Here is an 18,321-nt window from a genome sequence, read left to right as displayed (position 1 = left end):
CTGGAGTCAGGCTGGGAGGGCGGCCACTGCAGCCACAGGGTCTGCTCTGGGCCCCAGCAGCCCAGCTGCAATCTACCCTCCTCCCCCACTGCCCTGCCCTCCTGCTCAGGGACCCCAGCACAATCCCCTAGCCCCCCACATCCACCTGAACTCCCTCCACCATTTCCAACATGGCCCACTAAGCACTGAAGCCCGACCCCTTCATTTCTGCCTTCCCCTAGTCTTCAGAAGAAACCCACACTCTTGTGCTCAGACCCATATTCCGTTGCCCACCCTCTCAGAGCCCAAGAGCTTCCATGGGGCCATCCACAGCCTGGGCCACCCCGGGTCCTCTCCTGACCTGGCTCACAGCCCACCCCGGGCTCCCTGTCTCATGCTCTCCCTTCCCCAGGAGCTGTCAAGCTCCGGGGGGCTAAGGCTACATAGTCCTCCCTGCATCCTTATCTCCCTGGAGCAGAGCCAGGCGCAGACAGCCTCTTGTCACCAGGAAAACAGGGAGTGGCCTTGCTCCGCTCCACGCGCTCAGCCTCAGAACTTCCTTTGAATTTCCCAGGTCATTTTTTACAAGCAGTCAGCAGGGCAGGTGGCTAAGGCCAAGTCCACCTACGTCCACCCACGCTGCCACTGCAGAGCCCACGTGGCAGGGGGTTCCGGACGCCCCCTCCAGCCTCTGCTCCCTGCCTGCTTTGCCAGCCTGCACCCCGGGCACGAGCCCCAGTGTCTGCCTGCGAACAGACTCTGTTCCATGAAGCCGACTCTCCTAGAAGGGATCATGACACATTTTCACCATTTTTCCAGCCACAATACACCAAGTGCCAACAGCGGCCCTGTCACCAGGGTGCCCTCATGACCTCAGTTCTCTGACAACATCCCCTCCCTTTCCAGGCAGAAGCTCTGTGATGACACAGCTATTCCCCTGACATCCCGGGACTACCTCAGAGACACCGTCAAAGCGGATGCACAGGAGGCTTTTGTTAGAAGAACAAGATTTTCACAATTACTTTGCCCGGGTTCAGACATGAAATTTGCTCTCTCAGGGGAACTGAAGCATTTCTCAGGAGCCCAGCCACACTTGTGTAACCCTCTTTGTCTTGGATAGAGCAGGCTGGGGAGACAGGGGCTGAGCTCTTGCTCTGAGGCTGGCGGGAAGCCTGTGAGCCGGTCACGCACCCTGGCGAGAGCGGTGTAGTTCCCAAGCTCCAGGAAGTAGCCGGGGACAGTGATGGTCTGCCTGCGTGTGCTGACACCAGGGGGCAGGGGCACTGGCCACCCCTCGGAGGTCTGGATGGTCCAGGTGTAGGAGAGGCCTTGGGAGATGTCACAGAGGATCGCAGACTCGAACGTGACGCCCAGAGTCACAGGCTGAGACCTCCACACCTGCGGGTTAAGGAGAAAGAGATCTCGAAACGTCCATTATGTCTAACGCCGCAGAGAAGCACCAACGCTTACTCTCAGCAGGGTACGCAAATTATACACATTTGCACCATCACAGGTGGGATCCTTACAGTTGTAATATAAAGCACGGAAACAAATGTATGTCATTTCTACAGACAAAAGTTAACAAGTTGATATAAAAACAAGAAGAATAAGTGACTATTTATACTTAAATGATCATGAGAAAAAATCCTAAGCATAACGTTAATGGGAAAATACAAAAGGAGAGAGTTAAGAGATTTGATTCCGATAAAAAATAACTTGAACGTCAAAACTCATTTTAGGGGTGCCTGGGTGGCTCACGGGTTGAGGGCTGAGTGACTGAATCAAATTCTTGATTTTGGCTCAGACCATGAGACCGAGCCCCACATCAAGCCCCACTCAGCAGGGGGAGTCTGCCGGAGAGTCTCCCCCTCTGCCCCTCCTCTGCTCGTGTTCTCGTCTCCCTCCCTAAAAAAATAAATCTTTTTTTTTCTTTTTTAAAAAATCATTTTAAAAAGCAATCAACAGAGAAAAAAGAAAAGCATTTGCAAAATACATGACAGTTAATTTTGTTTAAAGTCAGTAAGACATTTTCAACATCTCCAATAGAAAAATGGGCAAAGACATACGTGGGCAAATCACAAAATGAAATTTACACTTACATTTCATTGTAGGCTTTTGGCTATGAAATTACATAAATGTTGTATATATTCAAAAATCAAGTCAAAATGCAAAAACAAAGCAAAAGAAACCAAAAATTTATTTGCTAACCGGGAACCCAAACGAAGGAATGCAACCATATTTCAAGGAAGCAAGAGAGAAAAGAGAAATGTTTCAAGTTACTTCAATGTACAGCGTCTTGAGGATATATTCTAAGGGCCAAAGAACGAACCACAGATAAATCTGAAAACTCACAAAGAGGTTTCACTTCTGATATTGTTACTTTGAAAACATTTCCCATATATATTAGGAAAAGTGCTAATAATTAATGATGTTGATGTTATAGACGCAGAGCTTTTAATAGGAGAGAATTCAAGCATAAAATGTCTCAAAAACATGTAAATTCTGCATACGTAATGTTTCTGGATGGGAAACAGCAGGTGAAATCATGGCCTACTTTATGCTGAATGTGTGACTCCCTGCCATGTGCTCTACGGAGCTGGCACACGATGACGCCCCAGGAACACCGAGCACCCCCTGCACCAGATTTCCGCCCCCCGTCACCCTATGCGAAAGCCTGGGGCTCCGTCGAGAGATGCCACTTCCAGGCGAAGGCAGCTGCCCGTGGGCACGGCAGGAGCTTTCCAAGACCAGTCGGGGAGGCAGAAGGCCCGAGCCCAGAGCGAACCCGACGGGCCCCAGACAGGCCACCCCGAGCCTTTCACAGACCATGTCTGCAATGACGGAAGAGCTAACACGACGTCGATCACGCGGAGAATCAGCGGCCCCTGCCCCCGTCCTCCCACGAAGCCCCCACAGCTCAGCATCAGAAGAGCACCACATCAGAAGAGGCCGGTGCTCACCCTCCCTCTCCGAAGGCTGAGAATTAAGGGAAAGATTCCAGCGCTATTTTCTCGCTTTTTTGAACTAACAATATTTTAGGGAAATTACAGATCTAGCTGATGAAGAAAAGCTTTTTTTTCCCCTATTCTCTCTCTATTTTTTTTAAATAAGAAATCTTTGTGCATCCCACATCAAACAATTGCATTAAGAAATTCTGGAGACAGAGCAGTGGGATAATGAGCTAGGGTTAGGTTACCTTTAGAGATCACTGCCGGAGCACCTGGGGGCTCAACAGTTGAGCATCTGCCTTCCACTCAGCTCAGGGCATGACCCTGGGGTCCTGAGATCGAGTCTCGCATCGGGCTCCCCGCAGGGAGCCTGCTTCTCCCCTGCCTGTGTCTCTGCCTCTTTTTTTTCTCCAGGAACAGGATGGAGGGTGGAGGATGGAGGAGGACTGAGGGCTGCGGGATGGAGGGAGGAGGACTGAGGGCCCAGGGATGAGGGCTGAGGGCGGAGGAGGGCTGAGGGCTGAGGGGTCAGGGTGGAAGGTGGAGGGTGGAGGATGGAGGAGGGAGGAGGGAGGAGGTGCGGAAGGGATGAGTGTGGAGGGTGGAGGGTAGAGGGTGGAGGATGGAGGATGGAGGATGACCGAGGGCCCAGGGGTAAGGGATGAAGGTGGAGGTGGGATGAGGTTGGAGGGGGGGATGAGGAATGACCATGGAGGATGAAGGAGGGCTGAGGGATGAAGGGTGAGGGTGGAAGGTGGAGGGTGGAGGATGGAGGGTGGAGGATGGAGGAGGACTGAGGGCTGCGGGATGGAGGGAGGAGGACTGAGGGCCCAGGGATGAGAGAGGAGGGTGCAGGAGGGATGAGGAACGAGGGTGGAGGGTGGAGGATGGAGGAGGGCAGAGGGATGAGGGAGGAGGGTGCAGAAGGGATGAGGGTGGAGGGTGGAGGGTGGAGGATGGAAGAGGGCTGAGGCCCAGGGGTGAGGGATAAGGGTGGAGGAGGGATGAGGACCAAGGGATGAAGACTTTGCCCCACTGGCAGGACCCCCCTCGGGGTAGACAGTGAGCACACAAGCTCCCCTGCAGGACTTGTTAATGAAAAACTCCCACAAAAGTGGAGAAAAGGGTAAACTTCTAGGAGGAGTTGGGAAGTGGGATTTTAAGAAATACGCGATTCCTTCTAGGTGGGAATCGACCTTTGGCCTTCCTGCCGTGTGAGACACAGGAGTGCGCTCTTGCTGCATTTTAGGTGATTCTCTCTTTTCCTTTATCCTTTTAGAAAATGTGTCCAAGAAAAACAAAATAAAGAAAAAAATGGACTCATCGGTGTTGTTTCCTTTGCTTCAAATGTGAAAAACCCCTAAGTACCTCTTTTTAGACCAGAACCCGGGTCGCACAGCCAGTACCGTGTGGACCTGGGGCTGCGGATGCCTCCCTGGACCAGGCTCATGGGGGAGAAGCCCCGAGCCCTGGGTGCACCCACGGTCAGGATTTAGGCCCAGACCCCTGTCGCCCTGGCTCTGGCCGCTTCCAGTCTCCACACTGGGGTCCCCCTGAACGCTTTGTCCCTCTCCCCGACTCAGCCCACCGCCCATGCAGAATGCCGACCACGTGGGTGCGTGCTGGCCTAGCGGCGCCTGCGTCTCGCCCATGGGTGGCCGTCACGTCCCGCAGGACCCACGTGCCAGGACCACCAGGGCCTTGCCCTAGGGACGCTCTGTGTGTCCCCCCGGTCTCCACGCCCGACCCCACACCCCGGTCAGAGGCCCAGCAGGTGTCTCTGGGGCCGGAGAGCCACAGAACTCACGGGCGAATGCAGCAGCGCCTCGGGCCGTGGGTTGCCTGTGTCACTGGGCACTTCGGCCCCAGGGAGGGAAATCCGCTCCAACCCGGAGGCTCGAAGGAACAGAAGAAGCAGAAAGCTGCCCGGTGCTTCCTAAGCCCTGGTAAGCGCTTGGGAAGGAGCGACCGTGTCCCTGGGTGTTGACATCACGTGAATCCAAACATCCCTTTCTCCTGAAAATGCTCACATTTTCGCGCAGCCATGCCTTAGTGATTGATTGATTTGGGAGACAGAATCCCCACTGCCCAGGGAGCCCCACGTGGAGCTCAAACCCAGGACCCTGAGAAGGCAGGCTCAACTGACTGAGCCCCACAGACACCCCTGCACAAGCAACCTCTCCAAGCCCCTGAGAGCAGGCACACGGGGGCCAGGATGGGCCCTCCCTCGGCCGAGGCACCAGGCCCCAGAAGCCCCGAGACGCGCCCTCCACGTCCGCTACAGCAGCTCCAGGTGCCAGAGCTCCTCTCCGCCCCCGGTTCCCCATGCCGCGATGACCACCAGGCCTGGCCCTACCTGCACCTTCCCCGGCCCCATGTTCTTCACGGGGGGTGGCTGGCACGGCTCCCGCACGACAAACAGCTGCTTTGCCAGGGAGACAGCACTGACGTCGTTGAAGGCTCGGACCTGGACGGTGAACTGTCCTTCCCTGGAAGGGCCACAGCCACGGGAGTGAACACATGCGGCCTGGCAGATGTCTGCCGCTCCCTCTTCCTCCAGAACACCCTCCACCCGCGTGAGGACAGGACTCGACGGACTGACAGCGCATCCGTGAGGACAAATGTCCACGTGGGCCACCTGCCGTGCAGGGCGGGGGGAGCCAGGTGCCCGGCTCCCAGACCGACGTCACCCGCTGACGGAGAAGTAGCCGTTCGCGTGGGGACCCCCGGCAGCCACGGCCTGGCCCCTCTACGTGCCATGGGCTGACCTCCATGCGATGGGCACCGCGGGCCCCCGACCGGGATGTCTGGGCACGGTATTCCTACCCAGCTCCCCGACCCACAGGGCCGGAGCCCCCTGCCTTCGCGGTGTCAGTATGGAACACTGCTCGGGGTCCTGCTCGGGGTGCCGGGGGTCGGGGAGCCTGGGGAGCTAGACAACAGGTAGGGCGCGGGGCAGAAGCACACTGCCAGGAGCCTGGGCCGGGTGCCCATCGGGTGGGCCCACCTGGGCACTGTTGCCCACTCCTTTGCTATCTGAACACCCACCTCCAGAGGAGAAGGCACCGGTACATCGAGAGCTAGCGACGCGGCCCTTCGGGTATGTCCTTGCGCACGGCAAGGCCAGGGGCTCTTGAGGAAGTCCTGCCCGGAGGAAGGACTGCCACCTGTCCCTGCTGCTGCTGGCGCCCCAGCGTCGTGCCAGCCGAGGCTCAGCTCCACCCGGAGGCCTCCCTGGCCTGAGCACCTGGGCACCCGTGCCAGGGCGAGCCCTGCAGCGCACACCCCTGGCCTCCCTTGGGCACGCCTGCCTCCCCCCAGTGGTCCCGCTATGCCGGGGCGTCCATAATGCTCCAGTCCTTCTCCAAACAGGAGGCGCTCACTCATGCTGGACACTCTCGGGAGGATGGTGAGCCCCTGGTGGTCCTACCTCTTGTCTCCCCGCCCTACCCGTGCATCTGGCACTGAGGGGGTCAGTTTTCCTTCCTGCCATGCCCGGGCCCCAGGCCGTGAGCTCCTGGAGAGCAGGGGGTTCATCTGAGTCTTCCCAGTATCCATCAACTGCATGTGCTGCTAGGTGGGCTGTGCAGAGCTGGGGCTCACGTCTCCAGCACCACCCGCAGGGCTGCACCTGCACCTGCGCCTGCACCTGCGCCTGCACCTGCGCCTGCACAGCTCACCTTTGGTAGGTGTGATGGGCAGAGCTGCCCCCCGGGCCCACGGTGCCATCCCCAAAGTCCCACAGGAAAGCCACGTTGGTGCCAAAGTTGAGTCTGCACGTGAAGGTGACGCTGGCATTCAGCAGAGCTGAGAGGGGAGACACCAGCCGGTTGGCGACGATTCTCCTCTGCGTCCTGATGCGGCGGGGCTCCGAGGCCACCCTGCCCAGCCTGCTGGCCGCCTGCACCGTCACGCTGTACCTGCAGTGAGAACCATGGACAGGGCCGGGGGGTGACAAGAGCGGGTCAGAGAGGTCAGAGGTAGGGAGCGGCCCTCTCACCCCAGAGAAGGGCAGGGGGTGCCTTTCGTCCACAGAAAAGGGCCTCCCCGACCCCGTGGTTCCCGCTTACCGGGACAGGTGGCAGGGACGCTGGGCCCGCCCCTGTCATCGTGTCAGTCACTGGCAGAGCAGCAGGGTCAGCACTGTGACCCCTGCTTGGATGGGGATTGATTTAGGTGGAGGGGGTTGGATCTGAACCCAGGACCGCTTGGTTCCAAAGCCCCAGGCCCGCCCCTAGTTCAGGCAGAGGGACCTCCTCGTCCTATAACATTGAATGTGAGTCCCCCCCACTCGCCAAAGCGCTCCAGAGATCATCCTAGGGCAGCCGGGGGACCAACACATGACTAGGCCGCCAGCCCGTCACCACCCTCGTTCACTCACCACTGGGGGATGCTGAGTCTTCTCTTAATGCTCCTGGATGTTGTCCTCAGGGCTGGACCTTCTCCAAAGGACCACACGAACTCCAAGGGGGCCGTTTCCTCCGTGACAGCCAGGAAAGTGATGTCGATGTCAGTGGCAAACATGGTTCCGTTTGTGTAGACAGAGACGGCTGTGAGAGCAGGGGAGGCACAGAGCTTTGGCGCGGAGGGCGGGGGCCGTCCAGGGACGCAGCATCCTCACCTCCCATGCCCTGGGGCCGGGAGCGGGATCCCCAGCCTGCCCACCCGCACGTACGGCTGCGATGACAGCCCAGCTGGGTGGTTCTGGCTGCAGACCAAAGGCCACCAAAGCCACAGCTCATCAAGTGACAGGGCCAATGCACAAGCATCCCCGTGACTTCTCCTTGAAAGGCCATGGGACAGGCCCGGGGGCTTGCAGAGGGGTCCTGCTCCTGGACCCACCCCATGCCTTCAGGTCGGAGGCGCCACGCGTGTGGCTTCTAGAAAGCCCTAGAACGACCTGCAGGTGAACACAGGGCTGCTTCAAGGGCAAATATGAATCTCAGCAGAGCGAGTCACAGATTCCGGGGCGTGCCGGGGCCCCCGTGACCTCGACGGACCCAGCAGTGCAGGGTCAGAGTGGAGACGTACGCTGCATCCGATACTGGACAGTCACGCTGGGCCAAGCCTGGCCACCGGCCACACAGCTCTGACATGTGAAGGACACGTTACACGGGGGACCGGCTGCAAAGTGATGTGTGACAACGGTGCCTGAACAGAAGACAGAACGAAACCTGTGCAAGGGCCCTGCAGTCGCTCCTTCGTCTCTCGCGGCGGGTGACCAGTGTCTCCCATCCGTTGCGTTCCCTCTCTGAACCCCAAGGTCCTGCTGGGTCCCCGAGGGCTGTCGTGCAGGGAAGATTCCCAACAGCTCACCCATCTTTATGGGGAAAGGAGGCGGATCTCCTCTTTTTTTTTTTTTTTTCCCAAGTACTGCTGTTCTGTGCACTTTCTCCATTTATAGCGAGAAAATGCTCATTTATAACAGTGATAAGAGTCAGTGGGTGTTTCGTTCATTGGTGCTTTGGAATTTCTGCAAAATAAGTATCCCATGCCTCAGTGATGTCATCCCACTAAGAGAACCTGAAGCTTCATCGTGGCTGTGACGCGGCAGTGACCGCGGACGGAAGCTTGTGTTTGATTTGCACGGGACTCCCTGCTTTCCTGCCTGTGCCTGAGCTTCCGCCTCCCACTCCCGGCACAGAACCCAAGGCTAAAATACCCTCCCAGCCGTGCTTTCTGACTTCTCGGACAGGAGGCTCCGGGAGACCGACTGCCTGCGAAGTGTGCGTCAGTGCGTGGAACGAGCTGCGTGGGAGCCTCCGGACACGGCCCCCAGCGCCTTCCCCTCTCCCAGTCCTGGGAAGTGAAGCCCGTAACCCTGTCCCTCAGACCAAGCACTCGGGTGCTCCTTCCTTCCACCGCTGCGGATATCCAGCTGGGGTTCTCCGTCAGCCCCGCCGGCCCCCGAGGCGGGTTCCTCTCTACGATGCTGAGCACAAGGGGGGCCCCTCATGGTTGCTGTGGGGCCTGATGCAGTGATGCGTGAGCGGAGCCCCCAGCGCCCCGTGAGTGCTCCTCCATCCCCGGTGCCCGCCAGCTGAGCTGCGCTCTGTGCTTGGTCTGGACCCAGTCCCCAGGGTCCCCCTTAGAACTTCCTCATCCTGCAGCCACACCCCCCGAATCCCCCGGGCCCTGGCCACGCCCAGGAGAGGCCACCCCAGCTCCTGCTCTTCAGATGCACACCCGAGGCCCTTGCTAGGCGGCCAATCCCAGGACCAGGATGTCACACGACTTCACCCTCACATGCCCCTCAGGGCACAGGACCAGGCAATGATCGTGTCCCGGATGAGGCAGGTAGGCGAGCGCGCATCTGAGCTGAGAATCGCTACGGCCTGGACGCTCACCGCCAGCAGGCCGGTGTGGGCCCTCAGACTCCGGATGGGTCGCTTACTTTTCTGATCCGCGTGGGAGCCAGCAAAGACCAGAAGCTCATCCCTGCGGATGCTGCTAGAATTCATGAACACTGACATGGTCGCGGGGCCCATCTCCACGTAATAAGGCCCGAGCTCCCTTCCGGGTCCACAAAGGTCGTTGTAAATAAGTGCCTTGAGCACATAGACTCCTTCTGGAAAAGGAAGCAAGAATGGCCGGGTGGTGAGCCGTTACCAGCGGGAGGACGATGATGGGTGAGGCTGCTGGGAACCGACACGGCGGAGGTGGCCCTGTCTCGCGGGGGGCCACTCTGTGGGCCGGGGCCAGGCACATGACGCTGGCAGGGTGCAGCATCTCTGTGATGCTCCACGGTCCCGAGCGTCTGATAATTCTTGTTCACAAAGGGCGCCGCGTTCTGACATTGCCCTGGGCCCGAGGGGATGCAGTCGTGCACACTCACGAGGCTGGAACACACCCTGGCCGTGCCGCAGCGAGGCGGACTGCCGTGGCTGTGACCATCACAACACGCATGCGACACGCGCACACAACGCCCTTCTATGACGTGGGGGGTGCCACGAGGGGTGGGGTGAGCCGGCTGGCAGGAGCGAGGGAGGCCCCAGCTCGCGAAACACACCACGCTTAGGACGGGAAGTTCAGTACCAAGTCATAACCCACGAAGGACACCACCCACGGGAAAAGATCTCTGGGATTTCATGTGAAAGAATCAGGAGCTTCCATGACACAAGACCACAGGGCAGAAATGCAAGAAAGGAGGACGACATTGCAAAGAGAATCACAGGAAGCAGAAGCGACAGAGCAGGACAGGAGGCGTTTGGAGCCGAAGCGAGGGGCGTGAGCAGATGAAATGAGCGGACTCGAGACACAAAGGCCCCCAGCGCGTGCGTGGCCTGTCTCCCAGAGAGAGAGTGGAAATGCCAGCAAGGACGCGTATTTCAAGACATAATTAAAAAAAAACAAATCTTTGCTGAAATGAAGGAAGACGAACCGTGTCTCCCTACTGGAAAGGCGCACCGCGGGCCGGAGAGAGTGGACTCGGGGCCACCAGCACTGAGGCTCAGGCCCGGAAAGCTACGGGATCCCAAGTATAATCACTTTGAGCCACACAAAAGCATCAAGTCAGCTCTAAGGAGGAAAAGGGAAGCGACCGCAGGGCCCCCCAGCAGGGACGTGTGGAGGATCGCGCGGACGGCTCCCGAAGCACGGAGGACTCCGCCGTGCACCTGCACTCGGTCCACACGTCAGAGGTGGGTGAGAGCCGTGCAAGGTGCACCAGGGCCGCACTAGAGCGGAGCAGCTCCGCTCCTCGAGACGGGAACACGCGACCACGGCCAGAAGCTGTCGTTGAAGGACAGCACCTCTGAGAACCGTGAGAAGTGACGATCTTATTCCCTGCATCTTCCTGATGCATTTGTTACAAAAGACCATCTGGTAACGACTGCCCCAAACACAGGAAGGCTCTTGGCACTCACCCCACACGCTAGCGGGTGGCCTGACTAGTCACGGCACGGACACGCGTCACCCAGGGAAACAGGGACTGGGAGCAGCACACGGCGGGATGCTCAGGTTACGCATCCGGGGAGCGCGTGTGGGAAGCACAGGCACGAGGACGCGGACGGCCAGGATCAGCCCCGACAACAGCGCGGGGAACAGGGAGCAGGGAGCCTGACAAGGGACTTGATCCCGGGACCCCAGGACCCTGACCTGAGCTGAAGGCAGATACTTCACTCACTGAGCCCCCAGGTGCCCCAAACACCGGTTCTTTAACTAAACCAATGAAAAAAGTGGAGAAAGCACATCATTAGTCAGCTCTAAGCCCAATGTGGGGCTTGACTCAGGACCCCATGGTCAAGAACCACGTGCTCCACTGAATAAACCAGCGAGGTGCCCCATGTCTCCGGATATTAAAAAAAAAAAAAAAAATCCTGGGACACGTGGAGTGTGAGTGCCTGGCTCTTGATGTCAGCTCCGGTCGTGGCCTCAGGGTCCTGGAGTCGAGCCTGTCACAGAGTCTCTCCCTCTGTCCCTCCCCCTGCTCATGCTCCCTCTCTGTCTCTTTCAAATCAATTAGGTAAGAAAGTCAGTCCTGATAAAAGGGGAAAGATGAGAAGTTCCTCAACATCCGGCAAGTTCTATCAACCTCAAAGCTGGTACCAACTGCAGTGGGCGCCACTGAAGTGTCTCAAGACGAAGCCGCCGCCGACCATGGTCAGCCGCAGCCCCGCTGAGCAGGGACACAAGGAAAGGACAGTGGCAGGTGGGGGCTTGGTGACGGCGTGTCCCGATCCGTGGCGCTGAGGGCCGCCGTGCACCTGGAGGGCAGGCTCGGCCGCCAGGACCCCGTGTGTGGACGCGGGCGGCGGCGGGGAGCGGGGCCGGGTGCTGCCCTCGGCCGGGATCCTGCTCGTAGGGCGCACGGGGCATCGCGGAGGTAGAAGCGGCGTCGCCCGAGGTAGGAGTCGCACCTTTGAGAACGAACCACGCTCAAAACATGATGTAAAACAATGAACGGAAAGCCGTGAGCTGCGGCTGGAGAGCAGGGAAGGGTCCGGATTCGCCCCCGCCCCCGCCCCCGCCGGCGGCCCTGGGCCCGGGGCCTTGTCCAAGCAAGTGGCTCCAGCACCGAGATGCCCGGACTAAGACGTTTGGCGCCACTTGGCCGGAACGCAAGCGTTGGACATTTCATGCAAGTGACGAAGCGTGCAAGGTGCGTGCGTGCGATTCTCAGCAGAGATCAAGCCCTCCCTGTGGCGGAGTCACGTGGCTCCGCAGGCGCGTGGCCTCAGCACACCCCCTGCCCCCCGGACTGGGGGTGCACCCCAGGGCCCCTGGTGGGAGTGAGCGAGGAAGGGCATATGGGGAGCGGTGCGGCGCAGGCTCCTGAGACATCTCAACCCGGCAGGCGCCGCGGGGTTGCGGGGGGTCTCCTGCCCGCCCCAGGGTGGCCGGCGCTCCCTCTGGGGTCTGCCTCCCTGCGCCCCGCACCCGTGTTCTGATCCTCCCCGCTGAGCCCCCTACCTTTCCTGAACTGGTGGTAGGCGGTGACTGCGATTCCCCGGGACACATTGTAGATCGTCACCTGGACCCCGGAGCTGTCCCCGAAATCCACCCGTAGACACAGAGCTGCCTTGGGAGATGCCCGGACCCGGAAGCCCAGACTCAGAGGGGCCCAAGCGTCCGTGTCGGGGAAGCCATGGTCGGCGGCATCCAGCGCATCAGGAGGACTGTGCATGGACACGGCTCCGGGGTGACAGCGAGTGGGGGGACGAGGCCAGGATGCTGAGCCACCGTGGCCGAGGGAGCTGTGGGGAGAGGCAGGACAGCTTCAGGGAGTACAGGGGTGCGGCCCGCAGGGGCGGAGGCAGGAGGGGGGCCACCCGCCCCAAAAGCAAGCGTGGCAGGACTTGATGGCGGGGCTACTCTCCCTGGTGCCCAACGTGGGGTCCCGGGGCCCGTGGCGCCAGCATCATGTGGGCACTGGCGCCAAGTGCAAGGCAGGCCAGGAGCCCACGGGGACACTGACGGCCGCCAACATCTCAGAGCCACTGCTCTGGCCCTTAGTCCCAGCAGCCGCGGAAGCCCCTGCCTCGTCGCTGAAGTGAGGCCCACACGTGTGTCCCTCGGATGTTTCTGAGGAAACGCTCAACACGGATGGCGCCACTTCCCACAGCTGGGGTGGCGGCTGCCAGCTCGCAGGACGTCTTGGGTGATCATCGTTTGCCTCGGTGGCTGGGCCCGTAAACCAGGGCAGACAGCCCGCCAAGTGCAGAGAGAAAACTCTGACAACGTGGAAATGTCGAGGTGCCAGTGCCCACGTCCTCGCTCCCTGTGGTGTCCCTGCCCTGCCGTGCACCCCGCGCGCCTGCCAGGAACACGCAGTCATCACAGCTCCACGCTGGGCGGCTGGAGGACCGATCCGAGACACAAAGCACCCGCAGTAGCGTGGGCTCCGGTGGGAAGCAGTGGCCGGCTGCGCAGTCGGGCTCCCAGGGGCCTAGGCACTGGCCACACACACAACCACCACGAGTGACGTGGCCAGCTCACCAGCCGTGGCTCCGGGATCGGGGTGCAGGGTGGAAGCCGGCCTCCCCGCCACCCTCACCCTACCTTCTGGGCAAGGTGGGAGGATGTGCAGTCGGAGAGCTGGTCGGGGCGGACACAGCCGGCCTCATCGGGGACCCCCGGGGACGCAGCGGTCGAGGCGACGTCAGTCCCTGGAAGCACGTCTGAGGCCACATCATCTGCAGATGGGCAGGAGGGGATCCGCACCCTCAGGCGGCAGGGCCCTGCCGGGGGACAGCTGCGCTGCAATTCAAGAAGTGGAGGAGGGGTTGCGACAGGGCCGAGGCCAGGGTCGGCACTGGTTTCTGCACCGTCAGGAAGCCCTGGGGCCCAGCGGGGCTGAGGCTCCCTCCTCCGGGGCTGCAGGTGCAGGGGGCCTGTGCGCTGCAGATGGGCTGTGGGGGCGCCAAGGGAGATCAGCAGCCAGCACCAGGAGCTTGGGGGCCGCTGTCGTCCCCCGATCACACTGCTCCCCGGCTCAGCTGCTCTGCATGAGCACGTTTACAGGGTCAGCTACACACCAGAGCGCCCAGCCGGGCTGTGGTGCTCCTGCAGACGTCAACGATGCGGTGTCCTTGGTCCTTTACGGAGGCCCCGAGTCATGGCCTGCTCTCGGGCCGCCCAAGCAGCGTCCTGGGAACGGGCCTCAGCCATGGGCTCCAGGGCCACCTGACCCCAGTGGCGCTCTGGCCACGCTCACCTGTGCCGGGCGGGCACCCACCTGGAGAAGGCCACAGGGCACACTGCTCCCTGGCCCGACCGCACATTTCCGTGGGCGACAGGGGTCCGGGCCACTGCTGTTCCAGAAGCTCGTGATTGTGACGGAAGGTCCCCAGGATTCTCTGAAGATGAAGGGGGAAAGGCGCAGGACAGGGGGGCTGGTGGCACTCGCGGCTCACGTGGCCCGTGGGCCCAGGACTGCCTCCCCAGACGGCACTCCTGAGCGCACCCCGGCCCAAGCGGGTCCCCGGAGGCCCGTATGCAGGGGCTCCGAGGGGGCTCACTGACATACCTGTCGGTGTGGTCGCCCGGGTCCGAAGCGGCCTGCGACCTCCTGCTGGCGGCACTTAGTGGTGCTCTGCTGGTGGCTTTCACAATGTCCTGCGAGTGGGACAAACAGTGCTAGTTTGAGAGCTGCTCACAAAACCCCAGTACATTTGGGAAAGTAAGACTGTTTCATTCACAGGATGGCAGCTGGCCCCGCTGGGCCGCAGAGCTCCGGCACCAGATAAAGCAGGCTAGCCTCCCGTCCCCACGGGGCCACGTCCTTGGGGCCACGGGGGGCAAGCTGGAGGGCAGGGGGTGGGTGGGAGGCAGGGAGGTCAGTCAGGGTCTTCCGACCTGGGCCTTTGCATGTCCCTCTGAAGGGCGCAGGGGTGTGGGCACCAGAGGGCACAGCCTGGCCACTGTTTTGGAAGCACCAGCCTGGCTGCCACACTGGAAGCATCTGCAGGAGACTAGGATCCCAAAGTGGATACTCTGAACTGGCTCTCAATTCAGACACTGGATTGGCTCTACCGACTCGAGCAGCTCTGTTTCCAGCACTGCCGTGGCCACGGAGCAGCCCCGGTACCCCTGAGGGAACCCGCACAGAGGCAGGGCTCCGTAGGACGTTTCTGTCCAGCCGAACACCACACGTCTCCCTTGATTTATGACGGGGCTGTGTCCAGATGGACCCATCGTAAGTCAAAAATACTGTTAAGTGGCAAATGCATTTGACACTCCCAACCTCCCGAACGTCAGAACTCAGCTTGGCCTGCCTCAAATGTGCGCAGGGCACTTCCAGGAGCCTACGCCGGGCAAAACCCTCACATACGAAGCCTATTTTAAACTAAAGTGCTGACTCCCTCCTGTAACGGATTGGATGCTGTGCAGACAGGAGGAAACGGAGTAGCTGTGTGGGCACAGAAGGGCCGTCGGGGCATCGGCTGCGGACACTTGCGACCGCGAACCTGCCTGGGAGCTGCTACCCAGCACCCGCGAGAGGATGAACTGCACGTTGCCAGCAATGGGAAGGGATCTCCATTCAAAGCTCCAAGTACGTTTTCTACTGAACGTGTATTATTTTCATGACATCGTCGAAAAGTTGTAAGATGAGCGATCGTCAAGTCAGGACTGTCTGTGCAAGACCGTGCTGCTCCTAAGTGTGCTGGACAGAGTGGGGAAAGGAAGGATGAGCTCAGGGATTCAAGGGTCTCTGTCGGCCCCACGGAGTGCCCTACCTCCTGGAGCCGCGGGGCAGGGCCTGCGAACCAGGGGACAATGCCAAGGGCCTGGGTGGGTGCAGGCAGGGCGCCTGGAGGGGACCCGACCTTGAGGCCGTCACCCACCTCGGCTGTGCCCTACAGCTGTGGCTTCCGCGACAAAATCCAGCCCCTGAGACAAACAGGAGGGAGCAGCTGGCAGTGGAGGTGGAGGGTGCGTCACAACTCTCCGGGGCGGCCACCGCCTCGTCCCACATGCACAAGCCCCCAGCGCCCCCAACAGTGCTCCCCTATGCGTGTGTGCCTTAAAGGAGCCAGCACCCTCGGGTGGAGGAGGGTCCATGCGTTAGCTGGTGCTCGACATCCGTTTCAGCGTCAGTGGTTTCAGCCAATGATGAACAAGGGCCCATCCCCTCTGGGGGACCCACTCATGGGCACTCGTGGGACTGCCCACGTGCACCCCCCTCCTGCTCTGAGGGCCGGGCTAGGCGCTCACCCCCCAGAGGAAGGCGCCTCGAGGGCCTGAAAAGGCTGCAGAGCAGGCCGACAGACGCCTGGCCCCGCTGCCCTCCACTGCCCCCATCCCCTCTGGAGGATAGGAAACCCGCGCTAAGGCAGCCCCTCTCCTGAGCCCTGGCAGGTGCTGTGAGCCGTGAGCACCCAGAGGCAATGGGACGGGGGCAGGGATGAAGCCCCGGGCCCTGTCCCCAAGGATCCCCCGCAACCACCAGCCCCGGGGCCTCCCTCCCATGAGCACTCCTGTCGCGGAGACCGCTCACCCCGCACACCCCACTGCTCCTTCCTCACCTCTGCCCTCTGCCCACCACCACGCACATTCCATTCCGCCCTCTATCAGCGCCCTGCAGCTTCACGTCTTGCCCATAAAGCCCTGCAGCTTCACGTCTTGCCCATAAAGCCTCCCCCAAGCTCCCCGGCACCTGGGTTGGCACCTGGGTCGGCATCGCTGCTCCCGGGAGGCGGCCTACCCTCCCCGCCAGGCCTCACGGCCCAGGCACCCAGCTGGGGCAGGGAGTGCTCACCTTCAACCAGCAGGACTGAGGACAAGCAGGAGCCCAGGACACGTGTATCCCACGGGCCGGGGGGGCAAGGCCAGGCCCACGGATGCCCAGCGAGCGTCGGCAATGCTAGGGTCACAGGGACGCTAGTGCCGGGCGTCCTAGCATCCAGCCGGGGGGGCAGCTCTCAAGCACCCTCCAGATGGAGAATTCAGGAGAACCCCACCCGCTGTCCTCGGGTCCTCCCACAGCAGCTGATGCCGCTGCCGAAAAGAAACCACAGCCGACCCAGGAAAATGCAGCTGCAGCTAAGGAAATTTGGGAAGCGATATTCTAGAAATGTGGTCAACTTGCTGAAGATACGTCATTCGAGCAAGTACCGACAGACCACAGAGTAATCCAGCAGGTGCAGCTCTGAACGCTGCCCGCCTCTGAGCAGCGTGAGATGCGCAGGAACGTCCGGTGCGTGGCAGGGCGGCCTCCTACCGTGGCTCGCCCGAGAAGGCCCGGCTGCCCGTCTCTCCCCAGAGCGTGGGTCTCGGCGATCATTCACCCGCCACGCTCTCCACCGGACCCGAAGGGTTTTCTGGGGGGGACTAGGGCTGGGGACACAATGACCTGTTCAAACGGCCGTGCTGATGCTGAGCCCGAGACAGCGAAGAACAACAGGGAAGCAGATGGGGAGGCCTCCGGCTGCTGGGGCTGGCCTGCAAGACGGGACCACGTGGGGGGCGATGGCCACCCTCCTCCCGTGACCCCAGGGCCGCCCGCACCTGCGCCCCCAAGGCTGCGGGAGGCAGTGCTGACTACCTGACAGACGTTACTAAAAGCCCCAAATATTTTACCTGGCAGTCACAAAAACTTAATTCCCATCGGGGAACAGTTTTTCAGAGAACGGGGCCTCCTGAGAACAGAAAGCGCCAAGCTAGCTCTTATGTTCTGAGCCGAGACAGTGGGTGCCTTCCCCTCCTCAAAGACCCGGGATTCACCAGGGGTCGGGGCAGGGTGAGGACACGGCTCAGCCCCCCAGCGCGTCCCGTCCTGTCACTCTAAACTCAAGATCTCCAGGTCTGTTTGCCGAAAATCACCCCCAATCTGCCAGCTGAACTATAGGAGTGCGTTTTATGATCTTAACCACCCCTAAGATTCACTTGGGGTAAGGAGCTGTACTTACTCATTTGTGTTTGTTCTAGGAAAACCAATTTGGTTATCAACTTTTTATGTAACATTTAATCTACCAACTGTGATCTTTTATGGCTCCCAGACCCAACTCTGGAATGGGGGGGTGGGATCCTCCCTGCAACATCAAGCAATGCTTTTTTTTTTTTTTTTTTAATTTTTGTTTTAACACCAAGCAATTCTCAGATACCAGCAAGAATTCAACTGACTTCTGGCACCTTCTGCCCAAGGCAGCGTCAGACCCCGCAGGTGACGGCCTTGGGTCCCCCCACACTTCAGGCCCTAGCCGTGAGCCCCAGGCTGTTCCCTCTGCTTCTGACCTACCTACCACTACAGACGGCAGGTTCCAACACTCTCCTCCTTAGGAGGAAGCCCACAGCCACCTTCACCTGGAAGGGATGTGATAAAGGATGCGAGTCTAGGGCCAGACGGGAGGGAGCGGCGCCTGGAGCTCCCACGCCCCACGGGGCCCACCGACCCCAGTCTGCACGTGAGCACCTGCCCCGGGAGCTCTGTGATCCCAGGTCAGTTCCCCTGGCA

At 60.4% G+C, this 18,321-nt stretch overlaps 1 protein-coding gene and 1 long non-coding RNA gene across 2 annotated transcripts in view; both read right to left on the bottom strand.

The window, feature by feature from the left end:
• PKD1L1 (polycystin 1 like 1, transient receptor potential channel interacting) overlaps positions 1-12,618 on the bottom strand; it is a 75,595-nt gene extending 62,977 nt beyond the window's left edge. The window contains 7 exon segments of the mRNA XM_049095261.1: positions 1,171-1,377; positions 5,284-5,416; positions 6,608-6,847; positions 7,309-7,477; positions 7,959-8,078; positions 9,322-9,495; positions 12,339-12,618. Of these exon segments, the coding sequence (XP_048951218.1) occupies positions 1,171-1,377; positions 5,284-5,416; positions 6,608-6,847; positions 7,309-7,477; positions 7,959-8,078; positions 9,322-9,495; positions 12,339-12,552 (1,257 nt within the window). The 5' untranslated portion in view covers positions 12,553-12,618.
• A 1,565-nt stretch (positions 12,619-14,183) lies between these two features.
• On the bottom strand, positions 14,184-18,296 carry LOC125752707 (uncharacterized). Its single transcript, XR_007402831.1, has 6 exons — positions 18,260-18,296; positions 18,106-18,170; positions 17,448-17,506; positions 15,335-17,309; positions 14,395-14,483; positions 14,184-14,224 (listed from the first exon to the last, which is right to left on the bottom strand). It is a non-coding gene; the product is annotated as an uncharacterized LOC125752707 (long non-coding RNA).
• Between the last annotated feature and the right edge of the window lie 25 nt (positions 18,297-18,321).

This window comes from Canis lupus, chromosome 16, assembly GCF_003254725.2.
Source record: "Canis lupus dingo isolate Sandy chromosome 16, ASM325472v2, whole genome shotgun sequence".
In the NCBI taxonomy this organism is placed as follows: Eukaryota; Metazoa; Chordata; class Mammalia; order Carnivora; family Canidae; genus Canis; species Canis lupus.
This window is presented reverse-complemented; position numbering and strand designations above follow the sequence as displayed.